The sequence below is a fragment of the Sorex fumeus genome, unplaced genomic scaffold, assembly GCF_029834395.1.
Source record: "Sorex fumeus unplaced genomic scaffold, SorFum_2.1 ptg000037l, whole genome shotgun sequence".
Lineage (NCBI taxonomy): Eukaryota > Metazoa > Chordata > Mammalia > Eulipotyphla > Soricidae > Sorex > Sorex fumeus.
In genome coordinates, this window is record NW_026606094.1 from 55864502 (window position 1) to 55891372 (window position 26871).

General features: G+C 35.0%; 1 protein-coding gene across 3 annotated transcripts in view; it reads right to left on the reverse strand.

Annotated features, from left to right (window-relative positions):
- Positions 1-253: 253 nt before the first annotated feature.
- The window catches only part of DGKB (diacylglycerol kinase beta), an 808203-nt gene continuing 781585 nt past the window's right edge, over positions 254-26871 (reverse strand). For all 3 annotated transcript variants that reach the window (XM_056117996.1, XM_056117994.1, XM_056117995.1), the window contains one exon: positions 254-646. In XM_056117996.1, coding sequence (XP_055973971.1) covers positions 539-646 — 108 coding nt within the window. In that variant the 3' untranslated portion in view covers positions 254-538. The remainder of the gene's footprint in view (positions 647-26871) is intronic.

A 26871-nucleotide genomic window follows, 5' to 3' on the forward strand; every position in this document is an offset into this window, starting at 1 on the left:
CAAAGTACCATAGAACAACTAATTTAATAAAGTATCTCAATTGAAAGTTTCTCCTCCTCAAGTGATAGATCAAAGATCACAGATAGACTAATTCTAAAAAGGAAAAATATATCAACCTGTTTTCATGACCACCATCACTTTACTAATTCCTGCTTACTAATAATCCGAGTCACAGTGAAAATCCCATTTTCCATGGTATTTCCTTTTTGATATATCATAAGCTATTCTCACAAGTTAGTAGTGGAAATTGGAGGAGAAATAGGCAGGAGACATGAAAATCTATGAGAGTGCATGCAACAAAAATATGCAGTATCACTTCATATAAACTTCTGATTTCTTCATGCAAAGATGCCTATAAAATGAGACAATTTTCCCCCTAATAGTCAAATTTCATATTAGATCAGTAACAAAAAATTGTTAAACCAATCCCATGATTTTGCATGAACAGGAGACTTAAAATGGTTCAAGGATGTCCAACATACATGGTCCATGGCCTAATTTTGCTAATTAGACCTCTAGGAATGAAATGATACAGGGATTATTCCTTGCTTCGGTTTCTTGTTCTTTTGACGAGGGAGCAGAACAACCCAGTTTTGGGAGGAGGGCCCATCAGCATCGGGGCTTGGTTCTTGTGTGTAATTTTTATCTAGAGCAAAGAAAAAAAACAAAAAAGAAAGAAAAGAATAGAAGTTATGTCCAGATACAATACCAATTTCTGAAAATCTCTCTTAAATTTTTATAATATGTTAATGAGTTACTGAAATATTATAAAAATGAAATGTACTTTCAGTTTCTCTTATTTCAAAAAAATATTTTAGGAAATAAGTCTGCATTTGTGTCATAGTTTATTGCTCAGTGTACTAAGAATAAAAAATTAACCGAAATCACTTTTTAATATCATATTACCTCTAACTTCACTTCTACTAATGCCTTAACACTCCTTATTTAGGCTACAGAATTGCCTAGCATAATTTATTGACCATTAGTTATGTATTATTTATTCAAGCAGGAAAGGATCTACCATTATTGTATTCAGAATCCAAGTTATAGCCCCACATCAAAGTACACTTCGTATCAAGGCGAGCTTTATTTATCTTCCTAATCAGATTGTTTCTCTCTTTCAACGTGAACTGCAAGGTTAATTTCAAAACAATCATTAGGAATAAAAGTCAAAAGTTAACGTGAATGAAAGGTCAGAAATGATGAACTATCTATCTAATTGGTTAACTAATTGGTAATAGAATAGAATCAAATATTGAAAAGCCAGCTTAAAACACTTTGAGAGACTGTTCTAAAGCTACTCGTTTTGATTTCTTTTATATAATACAACGAATCACCTTAAATGAGACAACCTTAAAGTAGATTATGTCTGCAATTTTCTCTAATTCAAGTCTAAATTAGAGGAGACATTTTATGAATATATGCTATGCTCAAAGCTAATTGAAAGCAATTATCAAAGTGGCATTTTGTCTGTGACTTTAAGATACATTGTAAGATAATAAATGATTCTCATTATGTAATAAAAAGGTCACATCGTGCCTTTGGGCTAGTGATGCTAAGAGTTTTTCAAAAGCAATCTAAGACATTTTCTTTAGAGAACTGCGACTAATACAAGAACCATCGCTTATTAAATATCAGTTGTCACCTGCACAGCACACGCATCAGAGATGAGTATTTCTTTCAAAAAGAAACACCACCTCATTAAAAGCTGCAAAAATATATCTCTTAAAGTGCATACCTGACATTTTCAAATTCAAATGAATATCCTTCACTTGTCATTCACTAATAGCAATGAAACCAATAAAAAAAAGGTAAGTCACGTGGACAGGGTCATTAAAATTGGCACTGCGGCTTTTGAGAATTGCTGATTTACTTTACAGTCTAGAAAAGAGTATGTCGGAAACCCTGGAAAATGAGCAACTTTAATTCTGTTGGAATCAAGTTATTCTGGGAAGACTTGGCATTCTTCTCTTTATTGTAAAGAATAAATTGCACCTGTAAAACACCATCAGGTTAAAATAGTCCCAAATGCTAGGGATTGCTGGTTTTAATTTAATTAATTAATTTTGTTTTTTGGTTCACACATGATGGTTCTCAGGGATTACACCTGGCTTTGAGTTCAGAGATCACTTCTGATGGTGCTCAGTGAACCATCTGGAATTCCAGGGACCCAAACTGGGTTAGCTGCATTCAAGGCAAATTCCCTACCTGCTGTACTATTGATCTCCTCCCCTCCCCATGCCCCCCGGTTCTGCTCGTTTCCTATTTTTAAATGTTTTATTTGACTTATTTTATTATTGGGAAATTCATAGCTGGGTAATGATGCCATACTACACCCACCCATGGAAAGGTCTCTAGCAGGTTCCTTCTAAGAATTCAGCATTAGTGAATACTGTATCTTATGCAGCTGATTTCTTAAATTCCTTTGAGTTCTAACTTTAGATAAATTAATACAGTATCATTGATTTATTTATTTCCCAAATTTGGCTGTGCTACTAGTATGTTTCAGGTACTGTACCAGGAGTATTTGCACAGCCGGTAGGGCGTTTGCCTTACATGCGGCCAACATAGCCAACCGGGGTTCGATTCCTCTGTACCTCTCAGAGAGCCCAACAAGCTACCAAGAGTATCTCGCCCACACGGCAAAACCTGGCAAGCCCCCTGTGACTTATTCAATGTGCCAAAAACAATAACAACAAGTCCACAATTTGTTATGAGATGTTACTGGTACCCGCTCGAGCAAATCGATGAATGGGAGGACCGTGATACAGTGCTACAATACATGTTACCATGAATTTTCTGCTGAGTAGCACTGTGGCACTGTCTATAGCACTGTCCTCCCATTGTTCATAGATTTTGCTCGAGCGGGCACTAGTAACAACTCATAACAAATTGTGAGAGTTGTTGTTACTGTCTTTGGCATATTGAATACGTTATGGGTAGCTTGCCAGGCTCTGCTGTATGGGCGAGATACTCTCGGTAGCTTACCAGGAGAAAAAGAAGTTTAAAAGCATAACTGACAGTGTCATAGATATTAAATCGTGGGCTAAAGAGGGTAACACTCTTTTTCAGTGCTGAGAATAAAAATGAATTTTTTTTACATCAAAATGCCATGTAGGGAGCAGAAACAATAGTCCAGCAGGGAGAATATTTGGGTGTTTGCCTTGCACACAGCCACCCAGGTTTGATCCCTGGCATAACACATGGTACCCTATGAACTGTGGGGAGTAATTTCTGAGTGCAGAGCCAGCAGTAACCCTTCTAAGGATGAAGGATGAGCATCTCTGATATGACCCAAAAGCCAAAAAGAAAAAAAAAGGAAAAGAAAAAAAGCCATTAGAAATGAGTATCCAGGGAAGCAGTTATTCCACATTACTTGTATGGTTACCTGCAATTCAGATAGAACATTAACCATTAAAGATATCTTATGCACAGTTGAGGAACTAATTCTTTAGAAATACCTTTAGGGGGTATACTAATATTGACATTTTGGGAAATAATATTATTATTAAAAATTATTACTGTAAAAAGCTAAGAAGAAATATATCATTCTAGTCACTTAATAAGGTTAGCTCTAGTTTAGACAAGGAACTGCTCAAATACCAGAAGTTATTATGCATGAAATTTTATTTGATCTTCATGTTTTTGGTTACTTGAGTTTTGTTTGGTTATGACTATATTCATGGGAATTTCTTCTTTGAAAGAAAACATCAATTGCTATTCTTTCAAAAAGTAGCACAATACTGCATTTAGTTCTTTTGATATAATGGACCCTTAATCCATGTTAAAAACTAAAATGAAGTTCTGGTTCATAGTCTCTAAGCAGAATAATGGCCAGTCCTAGTTAAAATTTTATATGTACACACAGATTCTTGATTATTTTAATCATTCAAATGGTAAAAGTAGAGAACTCTTTTTAATATAATATTTATAAGAGATTAGACATATTTTTATTTATTTTTCATGGAAATAAAAATTCATTTGCTTCTTTCTCTTAAGATAATATGAAAACCATCATTAATGAATTTCAAGTACATGTACTGATTCCTTTCATGGGTTAAATTAAAAGTCTTTGCCTATAAGAGTGGAAGCAAAAATGCTAATACTGTATTAAGGATGAGAATAATTCCAGACCAGGTGTTGTAGTCACAGAATGTCCAGGTGTAAGTTTCACAAAGCTGTGGAGACTTAAGCGCAATCTTACATTCAAATAGCTTGTTTGTGGGAAAACTTGTTAAGAGGCTTTCAAAAACCTTAGACTAATGTCTCGGACATCCAGTTTGCAAACATTTGACATTGCTGACTTTTTTATTTGTGAGTTACTGTTATCACTTAGAAAAACAACAGTAAGTTGTAGATTTTAGGAAACATATGTGTTAGGTTTCAACAATCTAAACTAAGGATTTAAACTAAACATTTCGGTGCTTCTACGTTTAAAGGCAAGGTAGTTCTTAGCTAATTTTCAGTCCATTGATATTTATTGAGCATTTGCTATGAATAGGGCATTATTGCAGCCTGAATTTGATTGGATTGGAAGAGTTTGAAATTATAATCGTGAGACGAGTTGTTGGCAGTTGTAAACAGTGATGATAGATAGGGATCTTAGAAGTTGGAATGGTTTCATGAAGGCAGAAATACCAAAATATGCAAGATTAATATTGTAAGCAAAATTGAGTTGTGTTCTCTGCATGTCTATAGTCTTTATGTCTATATATCATTTACTTCTTAAGCAAGCAACAGTAGTAAAAAGAAGCTCCCCTACTTTCCCATCATTCTACCATCCTATTTCAAAATAATATTGAGAATATTTAAAAAGCTAAACACAGGAATTTTATTTGTTTTAAACTTGAAAATCTTTATTGTGAAATAAAAGTGCACACTTCAAAATCAGATCAAGGATTACATGATATGTCTCTTGTTTCTTTCACACTGTTTGGTTCATATGATGATAGCTGGTTCTCATAACTCTGATAGTCAAGATAGTGATGGGGCCAGAGAGATAGAACAGAGAGTAAGGTGCTGGCCTTGCATGTAACCAACTCTGGTTTGATTTCTGCCACCACATATGAGTCCCTGAGCACTACCACAAGTGATCCCTGAGTACTTCAGCACCATGGGAGGCTAAAGAAACAAAACACGAAGAAAAAAAGTAGAATAATAATGAAAGAACATCCTACTTTGACCCTTGCCATGACCCAAACACTATGCCAAGTACTTCATGCACCTTTTTACTTACTACATATACCCATCTTTTTGGTATTTACTCCACACGAATCTACTATCAGAAATCAGAAAAAATATTTTACTGGAGTATAGAATTGAAGGGTGGAGTGATAGCACAGGGAGTAGGGTGTTTGCCTTGCATGCGGCCTACCTGGTTTCAATTCCTCTGTCCCTTTTGGAGATCCCGGCAAGCTACCGAGAGTATCCTGCCCACAAGGCAGAGCTTGGCAATCTCCCTATGATGTATTCGATATGCCAAAAATAGTTTCAACAAGTCTCACAGTGGAGACGTTACTGGTGCCCGCTCGAGCAAATTGATGAACAATGGGAGGACAGTGCTACAGTGCTATAGAATTGAATTGTGTGTGTGTGTGTGTGTGTGTGTGTGTGTGTTTAAAGATAGTAAATTGGTCTCCCAGCAATTTCTATTTCCATGAGATACCTGTCTGCTCTCTAGAGACTATCTTTAACAGTGACAGTGAGAGATCAGAGGACCATCCCTGACTCATTCTCCAAGCATTATGGCCCAGCTCATTGGTGTTTTAAATTCTTGTTCCCAGTACTGCAGCCTTGACAGTCCTGCTACCTTTATTACACAAAATAGTGTTCCTTCTTACATTTGCCTGAATAATCAGCTTCACCCCCAGCCCTAAAGGCCTAGGTCAAGTGTTCTGATCAGATTAGAACAGAGGCCGTCTAGTCTCTCTTCAAGGAATCTGTATGCCTGCTGATAGCAGGTATAATAGAACTGTTAACTTAACAAACACATTTTTGCATTCTAGACCTTCCTCTCCAAAGCCAGAAGGCTGGTGTCAATACTCATATAATATGGGGCACAAATTAGGCAGTATCTGTCAAGTGCAGTGTAGCATTCAGTTGGTAAGTTCGAAAACTGGTGTTGAGCATTGGTGCTCAAAACCCCTAGGCAGGCACTCCTTAGCAAGTTCTGTCTGTGAACTTCCCTGCTCCTTATAACCCTGGAAAACATCTCATCTTTTTTCTGCTAATGAATATTTGGTACCTGTTCTGCCCAGCTCAATCCACACATTGTGAAATTCCAATACAGGGATGAAAAAGAAAATTCTACATGCATCCTTTGGGGCCCAGAGATAACTGAGTGGCAAGAGAGCCTAATTTGGAACTGTGAGTGAGGTCTTGATTTTGACCACTGGTGCCTCCTACTTGTAGCAAGTATGGCAGCTCAACTCTTTGAGCCTCTGGGGCTACAATAGTGTGTGATTTCTGATGCTCTAAGGCCAAGTGTGTGTGAGTCCCACAACTAACGTATCAAAAGCCCAGGAGAGCAAGACAACAGAGCCAGCACTAGAGTCATGAGTGCTATGACCCTAGCATCCCATCTGGTCCCCTGGGGCCCTGCCAAGAGCAATTCCTGAGTGCATTAGCCAGGAGTAACCCCTGAGCATGACCGGGTGTGACCCAAAAAGCAAAAATTAAAAATAAAAATATAAAAATCTATGGAGCATCATGCTGGAGGACAGTCGGTGTTTTCCTAACCTGTCCTTATCAGAGGATCCAGCAATTTCACTCTTCATTGTTTCTCAAAAATAGCTGACCATGTATATCTACACAAAACCTTACACTATAATATTTATGCCAGCTTTCGTATAATCAGGGCTAGAGAGGTAAACAGCTTGGCTTACTAGCAAGTGACCCTGGCTTGATCTTTGGCCCCACAAAGGTCTCTCCAGCACGACCACAGGTCAATCTTTAGCATTGTGTTGAATAGCCTGAGTATAACCTGTGTGTGGTCTAAAAATCAAAACAGCCAAAAAGAAATAGTTTATTAAAAACAACAATGGACCAAATGAAAGAGACATAAAGATGGAGCCTTGTACCAGATCAGGAGGGAAATAGGGACATGGAGAGATAGTATGGGGGTTAAGGTGCTTGGCTTATATATGCTGGATCCTAAGAACTATGCACAGTTTACTGAGCACTGCAGGAAAGATTATTGCTGACAGAGCCAAGAATAACGTCTGAGCACAGCCAGGTGTTGCCCCCAAGCAAAGCAAAACAAAGATGGAAGTGAATATAATAAATTGATATGGCAGAGTTTTTAAAAAAGTGAATGCTATTAGTATAATGACTTTATAAAAAGAATAAGATATTCTCAAAATGCCATAGGAAATAATATGTATTATTTTATTTTATTATTTCTGCAGATGACCATATTTTCAATTTCAATAATTATACATTGATTTGAGTAAAATTATTTAAATATTTTTTTCCATAGCAGAAGAGCACAATGGGTAAAAATCACTGTCTGGGTTCACCATTTCTATTTGGGCACTTTTGGCTAAGGACTATGATTCATTTCCATCATCAATACTATAAGTACTTCAATTTAGCATCTATTTCATTGGATTCATGAAAGAACTAAATGAATCGATGCCCACAAATATTACCTGGCACGTAAAAGTCACTCAGTACATTTTGACTATGAGTAAGGTATGAATGCTTAAATCTACTGTATCTACTGTAACAAAGTGCATAGAGTCTTTCTAAATGATAAGTAAAAATAAAGCATATTGTTTACATTTACAAAGTAAACTATTAGACAAAGTATTCACTTTGAGAACTGATGACACAGAAATGACAAAACAAGAAACTGGTTATTTTTCTTGCCAAATTATAGTTCTTTAATATTCAGGTGTTATTTTGGTACAAAGGTTAATTTAAAAAATCTCAATGCTGTAGATGTAGCTTAAATAGCTGGAACATATGCCTTGAAAAGGGGAGGCCTGGGTCAAACCTTTGGCATAACATAACCCCTAGTGCAATAAAACCTAGGAAGGAATAGCTCTGAACACTGAGCAGGGACTAGTTTACAGCATGCTAGAAGTGGCCTAAAACAAAAATAAAGAACAACAACAACAAGACCTCTCTTGCAGGATAATGTTTTGGTTCTCCAAATGTGTTGCACCTCCAGAAACACTGACATCACTGCTAGAAATGCAGACTCCCTAGTCCAATCAGGACCCACTGAATCAGATTCTTCATGATTTTAATGAGATCCCTGAGTCAGCGACATGTAGTTTGGGATATTCATAATCTGATGCTAGCAATATATATAAAGTAGTACAATTTGATTGAATTGTTCTTCAAATAAATTCTCAGGATGTAGTGGAACACAAAACAATGTCATATGGATTATAAAGGAGGTAGAGTACATAATCAAATCTTAGTTTTATTGACATCTTGTTTGAAGCATCGTATAGGGATGGGGTATCTGTTATGCCTGAGACAGGGGTATCAGATGGTAGATTAATAGAATAATTCAGAAAAAAATAGCAGATAGATTATTCACTATGGCAGTAATGAGGGCAATGGAGTAAGGTATCAAGGTATCAATCTGCAGGACCTGATAGCTGACTGAAAGTGTGTTAGGAAAGTGGAAGTTTCTAATATTACTTCAACTGTGTTTTCTTTGTTTTGCATATGCATGTTGATTTTTTTTAATAGAATAAGAAAATTGTGGGAAGGGTATCATCCACAACTTGGAAAAACTCAGTGCTGAGTATCATATTCTCAAGAAGATGTTTTGTATCCTCTAATGAATATGTAAACCATCAGAGAGTACAGATTTATGTGTAATGGTTCTATAATATCATTCATCATTCAAGAAGATATTACTGAAGGACAGTGTGCAAAATAAAATTACATATATTAAAATGGATAATCAGGAAACACTAACATTTAAGAATGAACCAGGAGAACCTGTGTTGCAAACCATAATGCACAAAATTAGAGGGAGGTTGGGGGTGAAGGGTGGGGTGTTGGGGGATGGTGGGAGGGAAATGTGAGACATTGGTAGTGGGTAATGTACAGATGGGTGTTGGATAATTGCATGACTGAAATCCAATCATGAACAGCTTTGTTTATCTCACCGATATTCGATAATTTTTTAAAAAATTTTTTGGTCACACCCTGTGTTGCACAGGGGTTACTCCTGACTCATGCACTCAGGAATCATTCCTGGAGGTGCTCGGGGGACCATATGGGATGCTGGGAATCGAACCTTGGTTGGCCCCATGCTAGGCAAACGCCCTACCCGCTGTGCTATCACTCCAGCCCCACATTAATTTTTTTTTTATGAAGTAACGTGAGTATAAGTAGCCAGAGATACAGGAGTAAAAATGAAAAGAAGCGCCATCATGTAAATATTTCCAAGTGGTCTTCAGTGTAGTTCATTCCTCTTCCATTAATTAGGGTCAAACTCTCAAATTACAGTATTACTGGGTACCTCAGTCAGTCATTATAGTTTGCCTGTAAGTGATATGAGCCATTAAAATTTTTATAGTAATTCAAAAACTAGAAGAGTTATATTTGAGATTTACGCATTATAGTATTTTTAATTACTGTCATATAATTCAGGAGTTGGCAAGCATTTGTTTTAAAGGTAATGGGACTATATGGCAAATATGTAAGGCTTTGTGAGCTATGGATCTCTGTTAACTACTCAGCTTTGCCACTGTAGCAAAAATGCTACAGAAACTATATGAAAATAAGCTAGTTTGGCTTTCTTCCAGTAAATCTTTGTGTATGGAAATACATTTTTTATAAAATTTTGACATTGCAAAATTATATTTACTTTTTGATTTTTCAATCATTAAAAAAGTTAAAACCAAAAAAAAACCTCAACTCATTGGATATAAAAACAAAAACAAAATCAGGCAGCTATCCAGATTTTACATAAAGGTCAACACTTTCAATTAAAGTTCAATATGAAAACTCAAGTTTAACAATTTATGGTTTAGAATGTGAAATACACTTATTTTAACTTAAAATAATGAGTTATCAGTTAAAAATAGACAAAAGTGGAGAAATTTTATACCTCATGGTGTTTCACTAAAAAAAAATATAAAAAAGAATCATAAAAAAATAAATAAAGGAAAAAAGTGGAGAAATTTTATATTGAATATCGTTCTACACTGACAAAATGTCACAATGTAGAATTAATTGTGTTAAAATATTCTAGCTTCCCAATTCTGTAATGTATTAACTGATCCAATTTGACTTAAATATATAATCTTTTAAAATGATTCTTTTTGCTTGCCACTAGGGTGGGCTTAATAAAATTGATTTTCTTTAAAGTACTTCAGCAGGTAGCATTTTCTTTAAAAATATTCTCCTTGTATCTTGCCCAAAATTTTCTTTCCCTACTTATTAGTCACTTTCAGAATTTATTGCTATTGGATTTATTCAACTACCTTAAAAATGAATGGGATTCTGAGAACAAAATAAATGCTATAAAATGTCTGTAAGGAAAGCTTAATTTAACAATTATCTGGAACATTAAAAGTTACCTAGCTACATTCTGGAATAAGATCATATCCTTCAAATAACGGAAACAATTTTGAATTCATGTGTGTAGCCGAGCCATATGACAACAGGAATAAAGTAAATGCTAAATTTTTCAGGTCCATAACTGCCAAAAAGCTAAGCAATGAAACATAACAATTTCTAAAATCCCCTTGCCAGCTTCTTTATGCTTCCAGTCATTATTTTCTGGAACGACAGTAATTTCCAAGTTTAATGTCAAAGTCTTTGATCTAACATTAAAATGAGAGAAATCATTGTGAGGATCTACAATAAAATATTTTAAAAATGGGCTTGAGAGTTTTATTTGCTGATGAAATTTGCAGAAATTTTATACATATATGATAATTAAAAAAGAGAAACTTTCTGCAAGGATGATGCTGACAGAGCAAAGGAAATACCTGGACTTGAAATCTCTTTTAAGATAAAAATTTGGTTTTCCTTTCTTGAACATTATATAATGGAAAATTAATTACCAGGGATTTAAAAAATATTTTTAATCCTTTTTTATAATTTCCATATTTCTACAAAAAATTATACCTTCCCTGCAACTTTAACTTATAAACTGGTTCTTCAGGATTGCTCCAGATCTTTGACTATATGAAATCATACATAAAACTATGAAAGAATTCATAAAAAGTCCTTTACTTATCATAGTATTCACAAGTAGGAATCTATTTTTCTTAATGAATAACATTTTACATAAACTTGCTGTGTGATCTTTTTTACACAGTAAAGCAGTTCAGATCATGACCTTAGGACATGAGACAGAAATTTCAGACCAAGCTTCACAATTAGTCAAAGACAATAGATTTTGGAGCCAATGTCTATTTACTAAAGGAGAAACACATTAGCTCCTACTTTACACAGCCATTACAAGCACCAAATGCGCCTATGCATGTCACATCTGTGCTAATGAGACTGATTATTTTTAGTGAAATTTTCTTTAGTTCAGTGGAGAACACATTTTTCCTCAAACTTCTACATGAGGCACGTTTTTATGGGTCCTGTAGGTGACACCAAGATAGTGCATGATGGCCAGTTCTTTTTTTTTTTCTGAGTAGACCAGAAGTTCTGTGTTAGCATTTCATCTACAAGCCAGGCACCACTTCTACATAAAAATAAAAGACTAGAAAAAATTTCCACCCAGGGATATTTATTAACCACAAGAAAGAAGAAAGAAAGAAAGAAAGAAAGAAAGAAAGAAAGAAAGAAAGAAAGAGAGAGAGAGAGAGAGAGAGAGAAAGAGAGAAAGAAAGAAAGAAAAAAGAGAGAAAGAAAGAAAGAGAAAGAAAGAGAGAAAGAAAGAGAGAGAAAGAAAGAAAGAAAGAGAGAAAGAAAGAGAGAGAAAGAAAGAAAGAAAGAAAGAGAGAGAGAAAGAAAGAAAAAAGAGAGAAGGAAGGAAAGAAAGAAAGAATTCCAAAAGAGCTTATGCTGGGTCTGGAGCAATAGCACAGAGGATAGGGCATTTGCCTTGCATGCGGCCGACCCAGGTTCGATTCCCAGCATCCCATATGGTCCCTTGAGCATCACCTGGGGTAATTCTTGGATGCAGAGTCAGGAATTACCCCTGTGCATCGCCGGATTTGACCCAAAAAGAAAAAAAAAAGAGCTTATCTGTAAGGTTATGAGAAATTTATTGGCCTGATTCCTAGATTCAGCCATGCATGCCCTCTGGAGCACCATAGCTCTCAGCTGAAAGACTTTCTCAATGTTAACCCAATTTTATGGTATTACATTAAACATCTTAATATGTTAGCCATTAAAATATTACCGATCATACAGAATGATAGTTGCCATTCCTAATAATGGGTTTAGCATATTCATTGTGAGCATAATTTAGGTGAGATAATTTATACAAATGAGAAAAAGAAACCTATTTTCCAGATACTCGTTTCAAGGAATAACTTCAACCTTTATTAAGTTGTTTACATCAGGTGTCTAAATTATTCTTGGGTGTTTCTTATCCCTTAAATTTAGTGTTCTATTAAGTTTTATCAATTTTAGCCTCAAATATTTCCTTACTGTCTAACTGCGAACAACACCCCTCATCCACCCCACCCCCCCATTTTTGGTAGTTCTAATAACACTTTTCTTAGATCAGAATGATTACAGAAATCTCTCCTAATCCATTCCTTAGTACCAAACAAGGTGAAATAACCAGATCTGATCACATCACCTTCTTGTTTAAACTCTTTTGTCCCGCATGAGTCTTTCACTTAAGCTAGAACTGCTTCCAACATATTTTGGACTCCTGCTCCTATAACCACTGAATTGTCTATCTTGGACCACATTTCTCTTTCTTTCCATTTATGGACATCATGTTAGAATCAGATTTTATACCTATAATTTCAGATTCTTGTGCACATCAGATTCCCTCCCATCCATGCTGATCCATCTGCAAGGAATGCACTTCCTATTTGTTTGTTTGGGGGCTGAATCTGGCACTACTCAGGTCTTATTCCTGGCTCCTACTCCGGGATTACTCCTGGCAGTACTCCTAGTGTTCAATATTAAACCGGGTCTTTGGTGTACAAGACAGGCACCTGAATCCTGTCCTGTCTCTCCAGTCAGTGTGCTTTGTATCTTTTATGTCTACTAATATGTGCCTCTTCCTTCATTTCTATTTTGAGTTTCATTACAAGCCTTCCTAGACCTCCTTTGACAGAATGAAATACCTTTATTATACTCACTTCTAACTTAGTACCCAGCTTATATTATCAAGAGTCTTCCATTCAAATCCCTTATATCATTATTAAAATTTTAATTTTATATTCTGAGTGATGTATTCCTACATTAATTTCAGAGATTGTGTCTTTTCTCTCCATTGAAATACTCCAGGACAACATATAGTCATTGTCACAGAGAAGGAATTCAATGATCATTGATTGAAAGAACATAGAAAGGAATCTGATATTCTTGACTTCATTTGGATAAATAAGCTTAGTCTCTTATTAATATTTTATTTATTATTTTAAAATCATGCTAGTATTTTATTCACTCCACTGAAATGTTACAAATTAAACAGCATAATTTCTTAGAATTCTTTAAGTTTTATAAACCTACTTAGTACATAATTAAGAAAATAAAAATAAATCAGTAATTAAAGTTTGAAGTAGATATAAATGAAGTAGATATAAAAATTGGTTTCCTTGAGAGCTGAAAACCAAATACTTCTAAGTACATACAATTTTATTACATTTAGCAAACTTAACAGTACTGGATGACATCAATGGAAATCCACCAAGTGTATACTCACATAAATTGTATATTTCTCATTTCATTTTCACCTAATTGTTTTTGGACATTATGCCTAAGTTAGCCTGGGGTACCTATCAAATAATGTATGACAGGACTATCTTTTAGCTGACAAAGTCAACCTTTTCAAATTGAAGCAAATGATAAATTTTAGTTCCAATATAAAGAATAAGAGAACAATTCAGGTTTATTTCATGATATTTAAATAGACTATCAATTTAAAGGTAAGTCTACTTGCATAGAATATTTAGAAGCTTTAAAATATAAAATGGTAAGAAAAATTCTTTAAAAATATTTTTGCTCAAAATTCAATCAAATCTAATCAGTTTGGCATTAATTAAACTCTAATAATGTACTTCAGTATCTCTCCTAAGTAGTGGGATTCGTTTCCCCTTCATCCAGGTCGTTTTGTGCACATTTTGGTGTCATCATAATTTTAAAACATACTGAGAAAATGACAGAGCTGCAAAATTAAAATAAATGATTAATGATATTTTTTTCATGTTTTGTACTAATAGGTATTACTGAGCCTTTAAATTAATAGAGCTGTCAAGCTCAGTGGTGTTACAGACCCAGCAATGAACCGAAATGGAAATTATACATTCTACAGACACCTAAAGATGACACTTTTGAATATTTTAAATTTTAATTAGTAGGTGCAATTGTTTTCTTCCCCATAACCACAGCAAATTAATTGGAAATTAGTCATAACCAATCCTTTTTTTAGTAATCTGAAATGAAGAGATTGGTGCTTTACAACTGAACATGTTTGGGGGGCCAGAAAGCACACATGCAGTAAATTGCATTGTCAATTACAAAAACAACAACTGTTGTGAAATTAAGAAAAATTATGCACAGGTAAACAAAACTAATTAATGCATAAGTAACAGGGGAGCACACAAAATAATGCTCAACTTAACACTAATGTGCCAGTCTTTGGAAAAAATAAAGGCTTAGTAATGCAAATTTATTCAAGAATATTTACCAATGAAGTCTTAGGTAAAAGGGTGCTTTTATAGTTTCTGTTTTATTTAACTGCTTTTGAAGTATCACTACCATTCACACCTTAAAAAAATGTACACTGGAGCAGCAGGCTGATTATTCAAATATGTTTCAATGTAGAAAAAATTGTTGATTTTAAATTCCCCCAAATATCAAGACTTAGATTCAATAAATAACAAGTGGTGGTATTTCTTTAAGATTTAGCCTTGTGCTATATTTAAATGTTAGGAGAAATGTAATGTTCAGACAAACCAAGAAAATGTTTACTCTCCTACATGTACCTGCTAAAAGTGTCTCTATGGATAATTTATGGGTTATTCTTTTGCTTTCATCACTAAAATATATGCATTTCATCACTAAATATATTCCCTTGAAAGACTGTTCTCCTTCTGAAGGAAGACATTGGAGCAGTTCAAGTTTTCTTAGAAATGGTAAATCTAGTTAAAAGTGTCAAGTGTCAATAGCTGCATAACATTCAATGAGAAAAATAAAAATCTTACTTAAGTTTCAAAATAAGATTAATGTCTAGAAACTCAATCAACCTGGATGCATTATAATTATTTAATATTTAAGTTAATGGATTCTATACAGTCTTGGGAGATTCAAGAGTTAGGTATGAAATGATTTTCACAGTTCTGGAAAGGCTTTCTTTTTATATAATTATTAAAATGTTAAATATTAGGGTTAACTGTATCCTTCCGTATGTGAATTTATGTATAAATAATCCAAAGGACTCACTGTTACATCATAAGAACTCACTGCTATGTTTCATTTTTTTTCCAGTAGGGGCCACAGATAACAATGCTTGGGGTGGGTGAAGTCTGGTGGTACTCAACCTCCAGGGAGTGCTGAGACTGAACTCAGGGCCTCGGGCATACTCAGCCTACACTCTCTCACTCAAGCTCTTTTCCCACTATTATTTTAACTTTAAAGACTTTAGTCAAGTCTTGAAAATATTTCCAAGTTTATTACATTATAACATAGTAGGAGGTTTTTTCTTTACCTCGTATGATTCAGAATAATAGGGAAGTAAATGGAAACAACAGCAAAATCTTCTTATTTACTATTAAAGCATTAGGAAACATTGTTCTAGCCAAAATTTTCTAAATATTTATTATTTATTATAAATTTATTCTAAATTTTCAAAATATTTATTAGATAATTAATAATCAAGAGAAGTGATTAATTTCTATGTATAGTGCTGTGAAAATCAGCAAGCCAGATGATACCATTAAAACTAATGGTACATATCCTAGTCATATTTATAATATAAAAGATACACTTTTTTCTACTGAAATAATGAAATGTTCATGTTAAATCGTATTGCAAAGTGGAAATGATTTTCATATTATTCAACTTCTCCACTGAGTTTAAACATCCACTAAAATAATCTCTTAAAATAGCTTACTTTGCTATTCAGGTGTAAATGCCCCATAATAGGGCTTAATGTGGTTAAAGGTGATGGGGAGTTAGAAAAAATAAATTAAAAAACCCTACTTATTGGTGTGGCCATCTGCTTTATACGTGTGCTTTTTATACTCAGTATTATGTATTAGAATAAGCTTCAGAAAGTTTATGACTTCTTCTATGAATAGTTTTATCTTCTGACAAACAAGTTTAATAAATAGATGAAAAAATTCAGAAGAAGGAAGGAAGCTAGGGCCCAGAGATAGTACAGTCTCATATGCAGCTTGTCTTGCATACAGCTGATCCCAGTTCAAGTGTTACCATTACATATGGTCCCCAGACACAGTGGCTGGGGTGCTCAGGAAGTGATCCTAGAACTTGTTGGTAAGATTGGGCACTGCTAGGTCTGACCCTATAGCAAACTAAGAAACAATTTAAGAATGTTCCTAATTTCACAATTGTTTCTTTGCCTTAACAAGAAGACACTAATTCTGAATTCATCATCATCTGAAAATCTCCTACCTCATCACACAACTACTTGCCATAGTCAGATTATGAAGTTACACACATTATTACTAGCTTAGAGAAATACCTGTCTTAATTTTAACCTTGGATAATTGTTTTCATTTAAACAATGAAGCAAATGTCTCAACTGCTTATCACACAGGGCATAAGAAGAGGAAAAAACACTAATGAAGTTTTTTTCAAGTTAAAAGCTTTAAGACAAGATTTAAGTATTTCTCACTTTTTTCTTTCTTTTTTTTAGTATTTTTGTAAGGAAGATGGAAATGGGAAATATACTGTGAAAATTCCAAGCTGGCAGATAAGTACTTCTGGCTAATAATGTGCCAACCTGATGGGGAGGATTCAAGCAGCTCTCAAAATAGTCAAAGGCAGCAAAATCAAAGGAGGGTAGTGATGTTTCAGTTCTAGTTAAAAGGAATTAAGCCCGTTCCACTCTTGTCTTTCCATTCTGTCTTTCTCTACAACTGTAAACTCTGTAGAGAATGAATGAAATAGATGTTTAAATAGAGGATGCTAAAAAACCAATGATAGGAAAACTGGGGAAGAAAACCAGAGCATGAAGTACCCCCAAACTAATGATGAGATCACTTTAATATTTCCTAGCCAGAACATAAAAGTTTTTCAAATCTTGTACATAAGTACACAGGGAAAATTCTCGAACAAATGTTTGTTTTGTTCATGGGACAGTAAAGGAGAACCCACAGGTTAGAGTGAGTGGTCAAAAAATCCTGCCTTATTTCTCCAATCCGTCCTCTCCCTCCAGCCAAGTCTCCAGCATTATATATATCCTGGTATTTCCATAGGAATGGTAGGTGTCCATATCTTCAAAGAAGTAAAGGCCTTATCTTTACAAAATGAAACTATGGTTCCAAAAACATGGTCAAATGTCAGATTTTTTTTTTTTGCTTAAAAAAGCAAATAAATAATATAGTCTATATCCTTACCAATGGGACGTAGATGTACTTACCATATCCGGAAGTACATGGTAGAGCATGGAAATGAATATCTGGGATATTTTCTGAGGGTACGAGTACCTGGTATACCACAGAATATTGGGCAAATCCTAGCTTGAAGGATTTTCAAGAAAGCTATTCTTCACAGTTGGATTTGTTTAAATTTGAACTGAATACGTACTGATTTAGCTTCATGAAGCATACTTACCCGAATTAGGGTATAGACTACCAACTGGGGCCAGATAGTTTTGTACCTGTAGGATCAATCTGAGTAACGCTACAAACTGCAAACAACTGATATTGAAACCATAATTCACAGGAAGAAGATCAGCACTTGTAAAATGAACATAACTGGCTCAATTACCTGCTCGAATAGCAACACCAAAGGGACAAATCAACCTTAAAAGAATAACAATATCTAAAATCTCTAATTAGTGATAAATGTAATATAATATATGAAAAAGTTGATTTTCAGTGATGCACATGCATAACTTACACAATGAACTGTTATAACTATTATTTAATAAACATTTTGGGGAAAAGCATTTGGCTGAGTTGCTTAAAAGTCTCGCTCGACCAGCACAAGTTTGTAAATTCAAATCCTTGTGCTTTCTGTGCACACTGACATATTCTCTAGGTGAAGAAAAAATAAAATAATTTTCAAAAAAACTTAAAAAACTTAAGAGTGCTTTATTTAAAACATTCAGGATATCATCTAACTTTTTAAAAATATGACAATGTAGAAAAATCTTTAACAAAACAAAAACCCCACAAAACTATGAAAGGGAAAGATAGCTAATGATGCAAACCAGAGATGATACACAAATTGGTATTATGAAACAAGCCTTTTGTAGCAGATACTATAATCACATACTTGCACACTCTAATCATTTTCTAAGCAGTAATGTGAGACACTTTGGAGAGGAAAGAAAAAATAAGAGATTATTGACTAAGAAATGGAAGAAATTTAAAAAAGGAACAATTGAAAATCTTGCAATAATAAACTATATTTTAAAAATATAATTACTGAAATAAAAATTAAATAAAAAGCTCAAAGAAAGAATGAATGTAACAGGTGAAAAACCAAAGTATAGATGAATAGATGCACTTGAATGTTAACCTTAGAAAGAGTAAAGATAAAGGCAAGAGTAACAGAGATTTGGAGATCTACAAGAAAATAAAAAATTTCAGTTAGAGAAGAAGAATTACATGATGTTTGAAACAATATTTGAACAATGGCTGGAAACTTCCCTATTGCGCAAAGAAAAAAAAACAAAACAACCCACTAACAACAACAACAAAACACAAAAAAACCCTACAACCCATAAAATGACAGACTTTTTTTTTTGGATTTTTTGGGTCACACCTGGCAGTGCACAGGGGATATTCCTGGCTTTGCATTCAGGAATTACTCCTGGCGGTAGCTCAGGGGACCATATGGGATGCTGGGAATCGAACCCGGGTCGGCCGCGTGCAAGGCAAACGACCTACCTGCTGTGCTATCACTCCAGCCCCAAAATGACAGACTTTAAAGCTTAGAAAATAAAGAATAATTATCTCAAAAAATTCCATGCCCAGATTCATCAAACTCAAATTACTTAAAGATAAATACAAAAAGATGGACTTAAAATGTCATAAAAAATGTATCATACATTGTGGAACGATAATTCAATTGATGAATAGATTTCTCATAAGATACCAACTGTGTAAGGGACACGATGTCAGGTATGAAGGTGGATTAAGGAAGACTCTTAAAATGCTTACAATTAAGACTGAAGAGGCGGACACATACACATATAGTTAAAGTATAAGGCTGTGCATTGGGATGCCATTAAGAAGATATCAACAGAGAGTCATAGGAGTACAAAGGATAGGCAAATATTTCAGACAGATGGGGAGTTATAAAGGCTTCATGAGGAAATTGCTGCTAAGCCTGAAATTGAAGGAAGGGATTTTACTCTATTTTTAGTATATATGTATTTATATTCTATCACCTTCCAAAAATTTTTGAAGTACACACACACACACACACACACACACACATATATACACACACATATATATATTCCAAACTACAGTGTAATAACTCATAATGAGTAAAAGGGATGAAAGAAAAACATCAAAACAATAAACCTTAGGTAGGATTAAATGAAAGAAATGTAAATCATGGGTTCTAGAGATTTCTGGAAGAAACTAGAGTTACTTGAAAGCTAGGGAGTTTATTTTTAAATTACAAAATGGGGAATGGGAATTTAAGGCAAAACTTTTTTTGAGTCTGAGGAGAAACCACTTTGAAAAGTGGTACCATGATGTATGATAGGCTACTATTAACCAAGGGAGAATTATTTAACTCATGCCAAGGACGTGGAACTGTTTCTCTGTGAAAGCTGGCTCTAAACTCTGAGACCAGGGAGTAATATGATCATAGTTGCATTATTCAGTATTATTTCTGACCACAATGGTTTTAGCTCTATGGGGAAGTCAAAAATAATGTAGTCAATAAAATAAAAACATGAATCATATAAAATAATTTAATACTGTTATAAATGAGGATGTAATTGATTTTTAATATTTGCAACACATTAAGTCTCTGAGGAATTACAAGAGTGAGGCAGCTAAGCATCATACTTAAGAAAAAGGCATTTGTGTCTGCTGACTCTTCTATTTCCTGTTTTCTGGCATTTGGAAAGTAACTTGACTTACCAGACTTCAGCTTTTGTCTTTTTTAAACAGTATGATGTGAGTGCTACAATCACTATATTGACTTATTAAGATCCTTGTGAATTAAACAACAATGAAAAGAAACTTATTGAATAGATATTGATAAATGCCAACCAATATGTCAGGATTTGTATGATGGTATCTTTTAAATATATATGGGGCATACAGCTGTCTTGAATGTTCAATCAGTCTTTATCTAGCAATACAGAACTTCTAGATGACCAAATATCTGCCCCAGAAATATCAGCAATGAATCCTACAGCAGCAAGATTACCATACTTCTCAGGGCTTAGCTCACCAGATCTGGATGAGTAATAAGTTGAAGGTGTTACCATAGCTGTGACTGTGCAAGTGGTATTATATTATATTACAGAAGATATACAGAAGAAATTCTACTATTTAAAAGCCAGAGAAAGCAAAACAGATATAAAATGTTTTTCAGAGGTTGTCTTAACTTCATCTATGACTTTGATATGTTTTAATTTTATTTTATAAGTTATTGAGATCACACCTGAGAGTGCTTGAAGGTTATTTCTGGCTTAGAGGTGATTTTCAGCAGTGTATGGAGGTGGGGGGTGGGGGGTGATATCACGCAGTGCTGGGACTGAACATCGCCTCCTACATCTGAAACATGCAATCTAGTCCTCTGAGAAATCTCTCAGGCCCTGAAAAGTCTTATTATACCTGTGGCAATTTCAATACTTAGCATATAATAAGTTCACAAGTTTCTTCCTTTTCTCAACTATTCAAAAGAAAGTTCAAAAAGTCTTATCTTACCTATAGGTATAGAACTCACTGTGATATTGTATTATAACCCTTTTGGCATTACTTTTCATAAAAATATCACAAATAATAACTAATATATGACTATTAATATTTAAAAGTATTAAACCAATGAATCCCATATAATGTGTAATATGAATACATAACTGATAATGCAGAGAAAAGTGGAAAAATAGTTTTTCATTTTACCATACCAGGAAACAGAATGATTCAATCTTTTAAGGTTGAGAAAGTGTTTCTTCTCGATACATTTAAATTCTTTGCTTTGAGAATGTAATGAATAAAGATAACTCAAAATAACTTTTACATGTCTTTATATATGAAAAATATGTGAATGAATTGCTAGCCAACCTACATTATGTTCTGTGAAAGATTTAGTAGAAAGCATTTTTTGAAAAAATATTTGCTATACTATCCCAAGAAGTATTTAAGAATTCATAAATTCAAAATATATTCAATATTGGCAGCCTAATTTTGTATGAAACAGGGTCACACTTGTGAGAGACATAGATGACCAAAATCATGGTTCCTGACTTCAGGAAGCTTCTATCTATTAAGAAGCTAGGGAAATAAACTGATAATTTCCAAGTAATACTATAGTTCTGTGGTAAAGTTATGAAGCACTGAGGCTGAGCATTTAGAATAGTTGGGGCTCTGCATAGGGTATATGAGTGGAGGAAGGGGAATGCTCAGGAAAAACATTATGGGATATTTTATAGCAGCATGAAATAATTGCCAAAAAAATATACTGTGGAAAAGAGATGTTCATTTAGATGAGAGTGAAGAGCAGAATAAAGATTAAAAAGATATAAGAGATGTTTGGTTAAAAGGGAAGCTTGAGGTCCTTCACGCGCTACTGAGGCCACGAGTTGTCCCCCACGAGTGGCTCTCTGGCACAGCTATAGCCCCAGAGGCACACAGACCTAATTCAGAACTCAGCAGCTTGCGGCAGAAATGTGAATGGAGTATGCATTAAACTACAGTGCCATGCCCCCGCCCCCCACCGTGCCGGGGGAGGGAAAGGATGTTTGTCTCTTCCATCTTTTTTTCCCTCATGGCAGCATGGTGGCTGCCGCCTCAGAGCTTATGGGACAGCCAGGTATGAGCTGGTGGTGATGGGGCAACTGCAACCTCATGGGATAGGGGGTGGAACTGGCACATCCTTCATGCCCTACTGAGGACACGAGTTGCCCCCCCATGAGTGGCTCTCTGGCATGGCCATGGCCCCAGAGGCACACAAACCAATCTCGTAATTATATGGCTTTTGGCAGAAATCCCTCTAGACTTAATTAGTAAAATATCAGAAATGAAAAATCGCGAGGCCAGGATAGTGGCCGCGTGACCTCATATGATCTGCATAACCATCAATAGGAAACAAATTATTTCACAATGTTTTTTCAGCAGTGCTGATTGTTGGGAGGAAATTCCAAATAATAATGGTGCATCTTTTGTCGAAGTAATGAATGTAATCAAAGTAGAGAGAGAGTTAAGTAGAAATCATCTGCCTCACAGGCACTGGGAGGGGTGGGAAGGGGGGTATATTGGGGGTTTTGCTGGTGAAAAATGTGCACTGGTCAGGGGATGGGTATTTGATCATTGTATGACCAAGAATTAAACCTGAAAGCTTTGTAACTTTTCTCATGGTGATTCAACAAATAATTTTTTTAAAAAAGGATGCTTGATTCAAATTAAATTTATCAGGTAGAAAGTAGATAAATGATATTAGGTAGAGTTGTCTCATTTTAAGGTCTTAGTATTTTATAATGAACATGATGGCAAGAAAATAAAGAACAGATTTAAATGGGAAAAAAGATATAGAAAGTTTGATACAGCTATTACTGAATGTGAAAGAGAAATAACATGGGACAAATCTAGGACAGTGCTGATAGGAATGAAAAGAATGGAAAGAATTCCAAAAATACAATATATCATTAGGTCAGCATACCAGTTGAATACGTTGGAATGAGAGAAGCAAAGGATCATTCCAGCATATGTGAGAATAAGAAATGATTCCACTAACAATATGGTAAAGGGAAACACAAGGGGTTGGGAATGTGAGAAATAGTGAACATTTGGAAGAGAGAGGATATGGTGTGAAGCAGATGATGAGTCCAAATTAGTTATATTAACTTGAGTCATACTAGTCATACTAGTTATACTAGTCATTCATAGTCAGTACTTGAAGTTGACTATCGTCAATTTCACTAAACACTTCTCCTGGGCATTCAACATTAGCAATAAATAGGGTAGTGTGGGAAGCCTAGGTGTTTAGCTACGAAATCTGACCTAGTCTCTCTCACTTCCCATAGCTGATTGTTCTCATCTCTTTCTCTGCTAGTTGATGTTTTTTCTCACTATAGAATTGATGAATCAATATAATTTATCCCTCATTTTTTTCCCTAGAGATCAAACCCAGGACCTTATTTATTTGGACAAGTTCTCTGTTACTGAGCTATATCCCTGGCCCTACCTAGATTTTTTCAAAGTATAAATTGATTCAATAATCAAGACCCATTTCTTATTTGCATTTCAATTTTATATATTCCACCCAAAGGAAAAAGAAACTCCACTGTGATCTAAAATTATATCTAGAGCAATTCCTTCATAAATTTAATATCAGCTTATAGAAATTTAAATTTAGCAAAGAATTTTAACATTCTACCAATTCTTATGCTCTGTAAGAAAAACACTGTGTTATTCAATTGAGGGAAAGAACACTCTTTAGTGAAACCATACCAATGCTATGAATACTAAGTATTCCTTTCAGTTAAAGTGAAATTTAAAGTTCAGAACTCCATGTGGTTCTAGGAAAAGCGAAGTATGCCAGAATGTGAAATAACAATAATGAGCCATAGTCTAGTACACTTCTTGGCCCACAGTAGACTTCAATAAATGTTTTAAATGAATAAGAAATTTTATAAGGGGATAAAATTATGCAAAATATTATTAATTGAGAAATTTTATTGATCATGATAACTGGTAAAAGAAATACGCTATTACTAATTGAAAAAATGTTAATAAAAGTATTGTTAAAGTACACGTTCAGAACATTTTGTAACACGAATCAGGCTTTTAAATTAATTTTTACCATTGCTTTACTATACTATGTAAATCAGGAAGCAGTAAGTCATTTTCCAAAGACTATAATGAGAAGCAGAGGGGGAGTTCTAAAATCCTCAGGCCTCTTCAGGTTGACTTTCAGGTGTGGACTGGCAACAAGAGTGCAGAAAGTAGAGTGACTACGTTTTCATTTCTGTTTCCATGTATTATTTGTGTAAATTCAGATAAGCCTGACGATATTGTCAGCTGCAGTTAAGTCATAGATAGGATGAAGCTAATTATACAAGTATGTGTGTAAATAAAATTTATCAACAGATATCAAACTTTGTGTCAAACTGCACACAGTACAAACTGGAAGCTTAAAAAGTATTAGATATTATTACTGCCATTGCATCATCTTTTTTTTTTTTTTGGTCCTGGCTCATGCACCCAGAAATTACTCCTGGCAGTGCTCAGTGGACCATATGGGATGCTGGGAATTGAACCAAGGTCGGCAAAGTGCAAGGAAAACGCCCTACCCGCTGTGGTTTCACTCCAGCCTCCCTCTCCCCCCCCCCCCCATTACATCATCTTGTTTTTAAACATGGTAAAGAAACTAAGCTCCTTTTCTCTCTAAAGGTCCAAAAGAACTCAGCATACTCACGGCAGATGTGCTGCCTCATTGTCTTTCATTTACCATCCAGTTAGTAAGACTGATTAAAAGTAAAATTTCTCATAAAAGAAAAAACTGTTCCTACCACCATGAGCACCATTCTACTTTGCAATTACCATCACTTCCAGGACTCCAGTAGTTCCACTGTCATGATTACAACCACTGTCTTGGAGTTCACTATGACTCTACCATAAACATCCATGATTATCATTACACAACTCCATCTAACCATTCACAACATCTTAGTAACTCACACCATGGGAATACAATGTGAATCCAGAACTTAAGTTTCTAGGATGAAATATAAGGTATGAGGTATGCATCCTAGTAAAAGGAGAATTAGGAACATATTTTTCTTTTTTCTCCAGAAGATTGTTAAGAGAGGACTGCAAAGAGAGGGGGGGTGGGGGAAGCTAGGGAGCTTCCTATAGCAGGAAAAATGCCTTTAAGCAAGATTCCTGAGTTTAGACTTTTTTCCACCCAATTGTTTCTTTGATTTTTGTGTTCTGAAGCCACACCCAAGTGTGCCTGAGGCCTATTTCTGGTTCTGTGTTTAGGGTTCTATCCTGGCAGGGCTTGGAAAACCATGTAGGGTCAGGGACTGAACCTGAATCAGCAGCATGAACGGCAAGAGTTTTACATGCTGTACTATCTTTCTGTCTCCTGAGATAAGTGTGTTTTATGTTGATATTACAGAAATAATAGATTTTACTAATCGGGGGGTCAGTTAGCTAAAAGCTATGTACCAGTGATAAAGACCAAATCATAATTATGTACAGTACATAAATATTAAACCCATGCTTGAAATTAAAATCACTGAAAGGAAAATTAAAATTTCTCTCACCTATGCTAAACAATGCTTTTTGGAATCTATACCTAAACTGGTTTAAACACAAGGTTAAAGTGGTCTTGAGGGTGGTGAGATGGCCCAAAGGGCAGCAGTTCTTTCTTTGTATGCTGAGCCCCAGGTTTGATACCCTTGCACAGCATGGTCCCTTAAAGATGCTGGGAGCAACTCCTGAGCACTGAGGCAAGAGTGAAGCCCAGCTTGGAGTAGCTGCCTATAATCATTATGGTCCCAAACAAACCAAATTAAAATGGGTTTAATCAGAGTTGTTAATCTGAAGTAGAAATTTGCTATACATCTGACCTTGATGAGGTTATTTAACATCCCAATACATCAGATATTTTCTTCATCTGAAATACTGTGATATCCATTTATCTAGCCATTATATGAATATGTAATAAATAGTCACATATAGCACAAGCACTTGGCACAATGCTTTCACTAGTTAAAGATGAAACTTTACCTGTGACTCACTAACAGTTTTTCTACCAATCTGAACTATACTAAAACTGACATCATCACTCATGAGTAAGAACTGATATTTATTCATCTCTTTCTCTCATCTTCCTTCTCCTTAAGAGAATTCACTAGCAAATTGCTTCCTTCCATTCACAAAAAGTATCTCAAATCCACCTATATCCCTGATAATATCCTAATCCCAGACTGGAATTATAGTTTAGTGGATAGCGCACGTTCGCCTTGCACGCAGCCAACATGGCCGACTCCAATTCGTTTCCTCCGCCCCTCTCGGAGAGCTCGACAAGCTACCGAGAGTATTGAGCCCACACAGCAAAGCCTGGCAAGTGACCCGGGACATGCCAAAACATAGTAACAAATCTCGCAATGCTACTGGGCCTGCTCGAGAAAATCGATGAACAATGGGAGGACAGTTACAGTCCTAATCCCAATTTGGGATCCTAATCCCAAATTTAGACTAGTTTTATTGACAATGTGTCTACTAGCCTCTATATAGAAACCATGTATGAGTTTTAACCATGTAAATGAGAGGATGCTTAAAGCATTAATATTTTCTAAAGTATTTAGAATCAAGTACAAAATATTCATCACATCGTTCCCTTTGTCATCTGTATGTTCCCTGT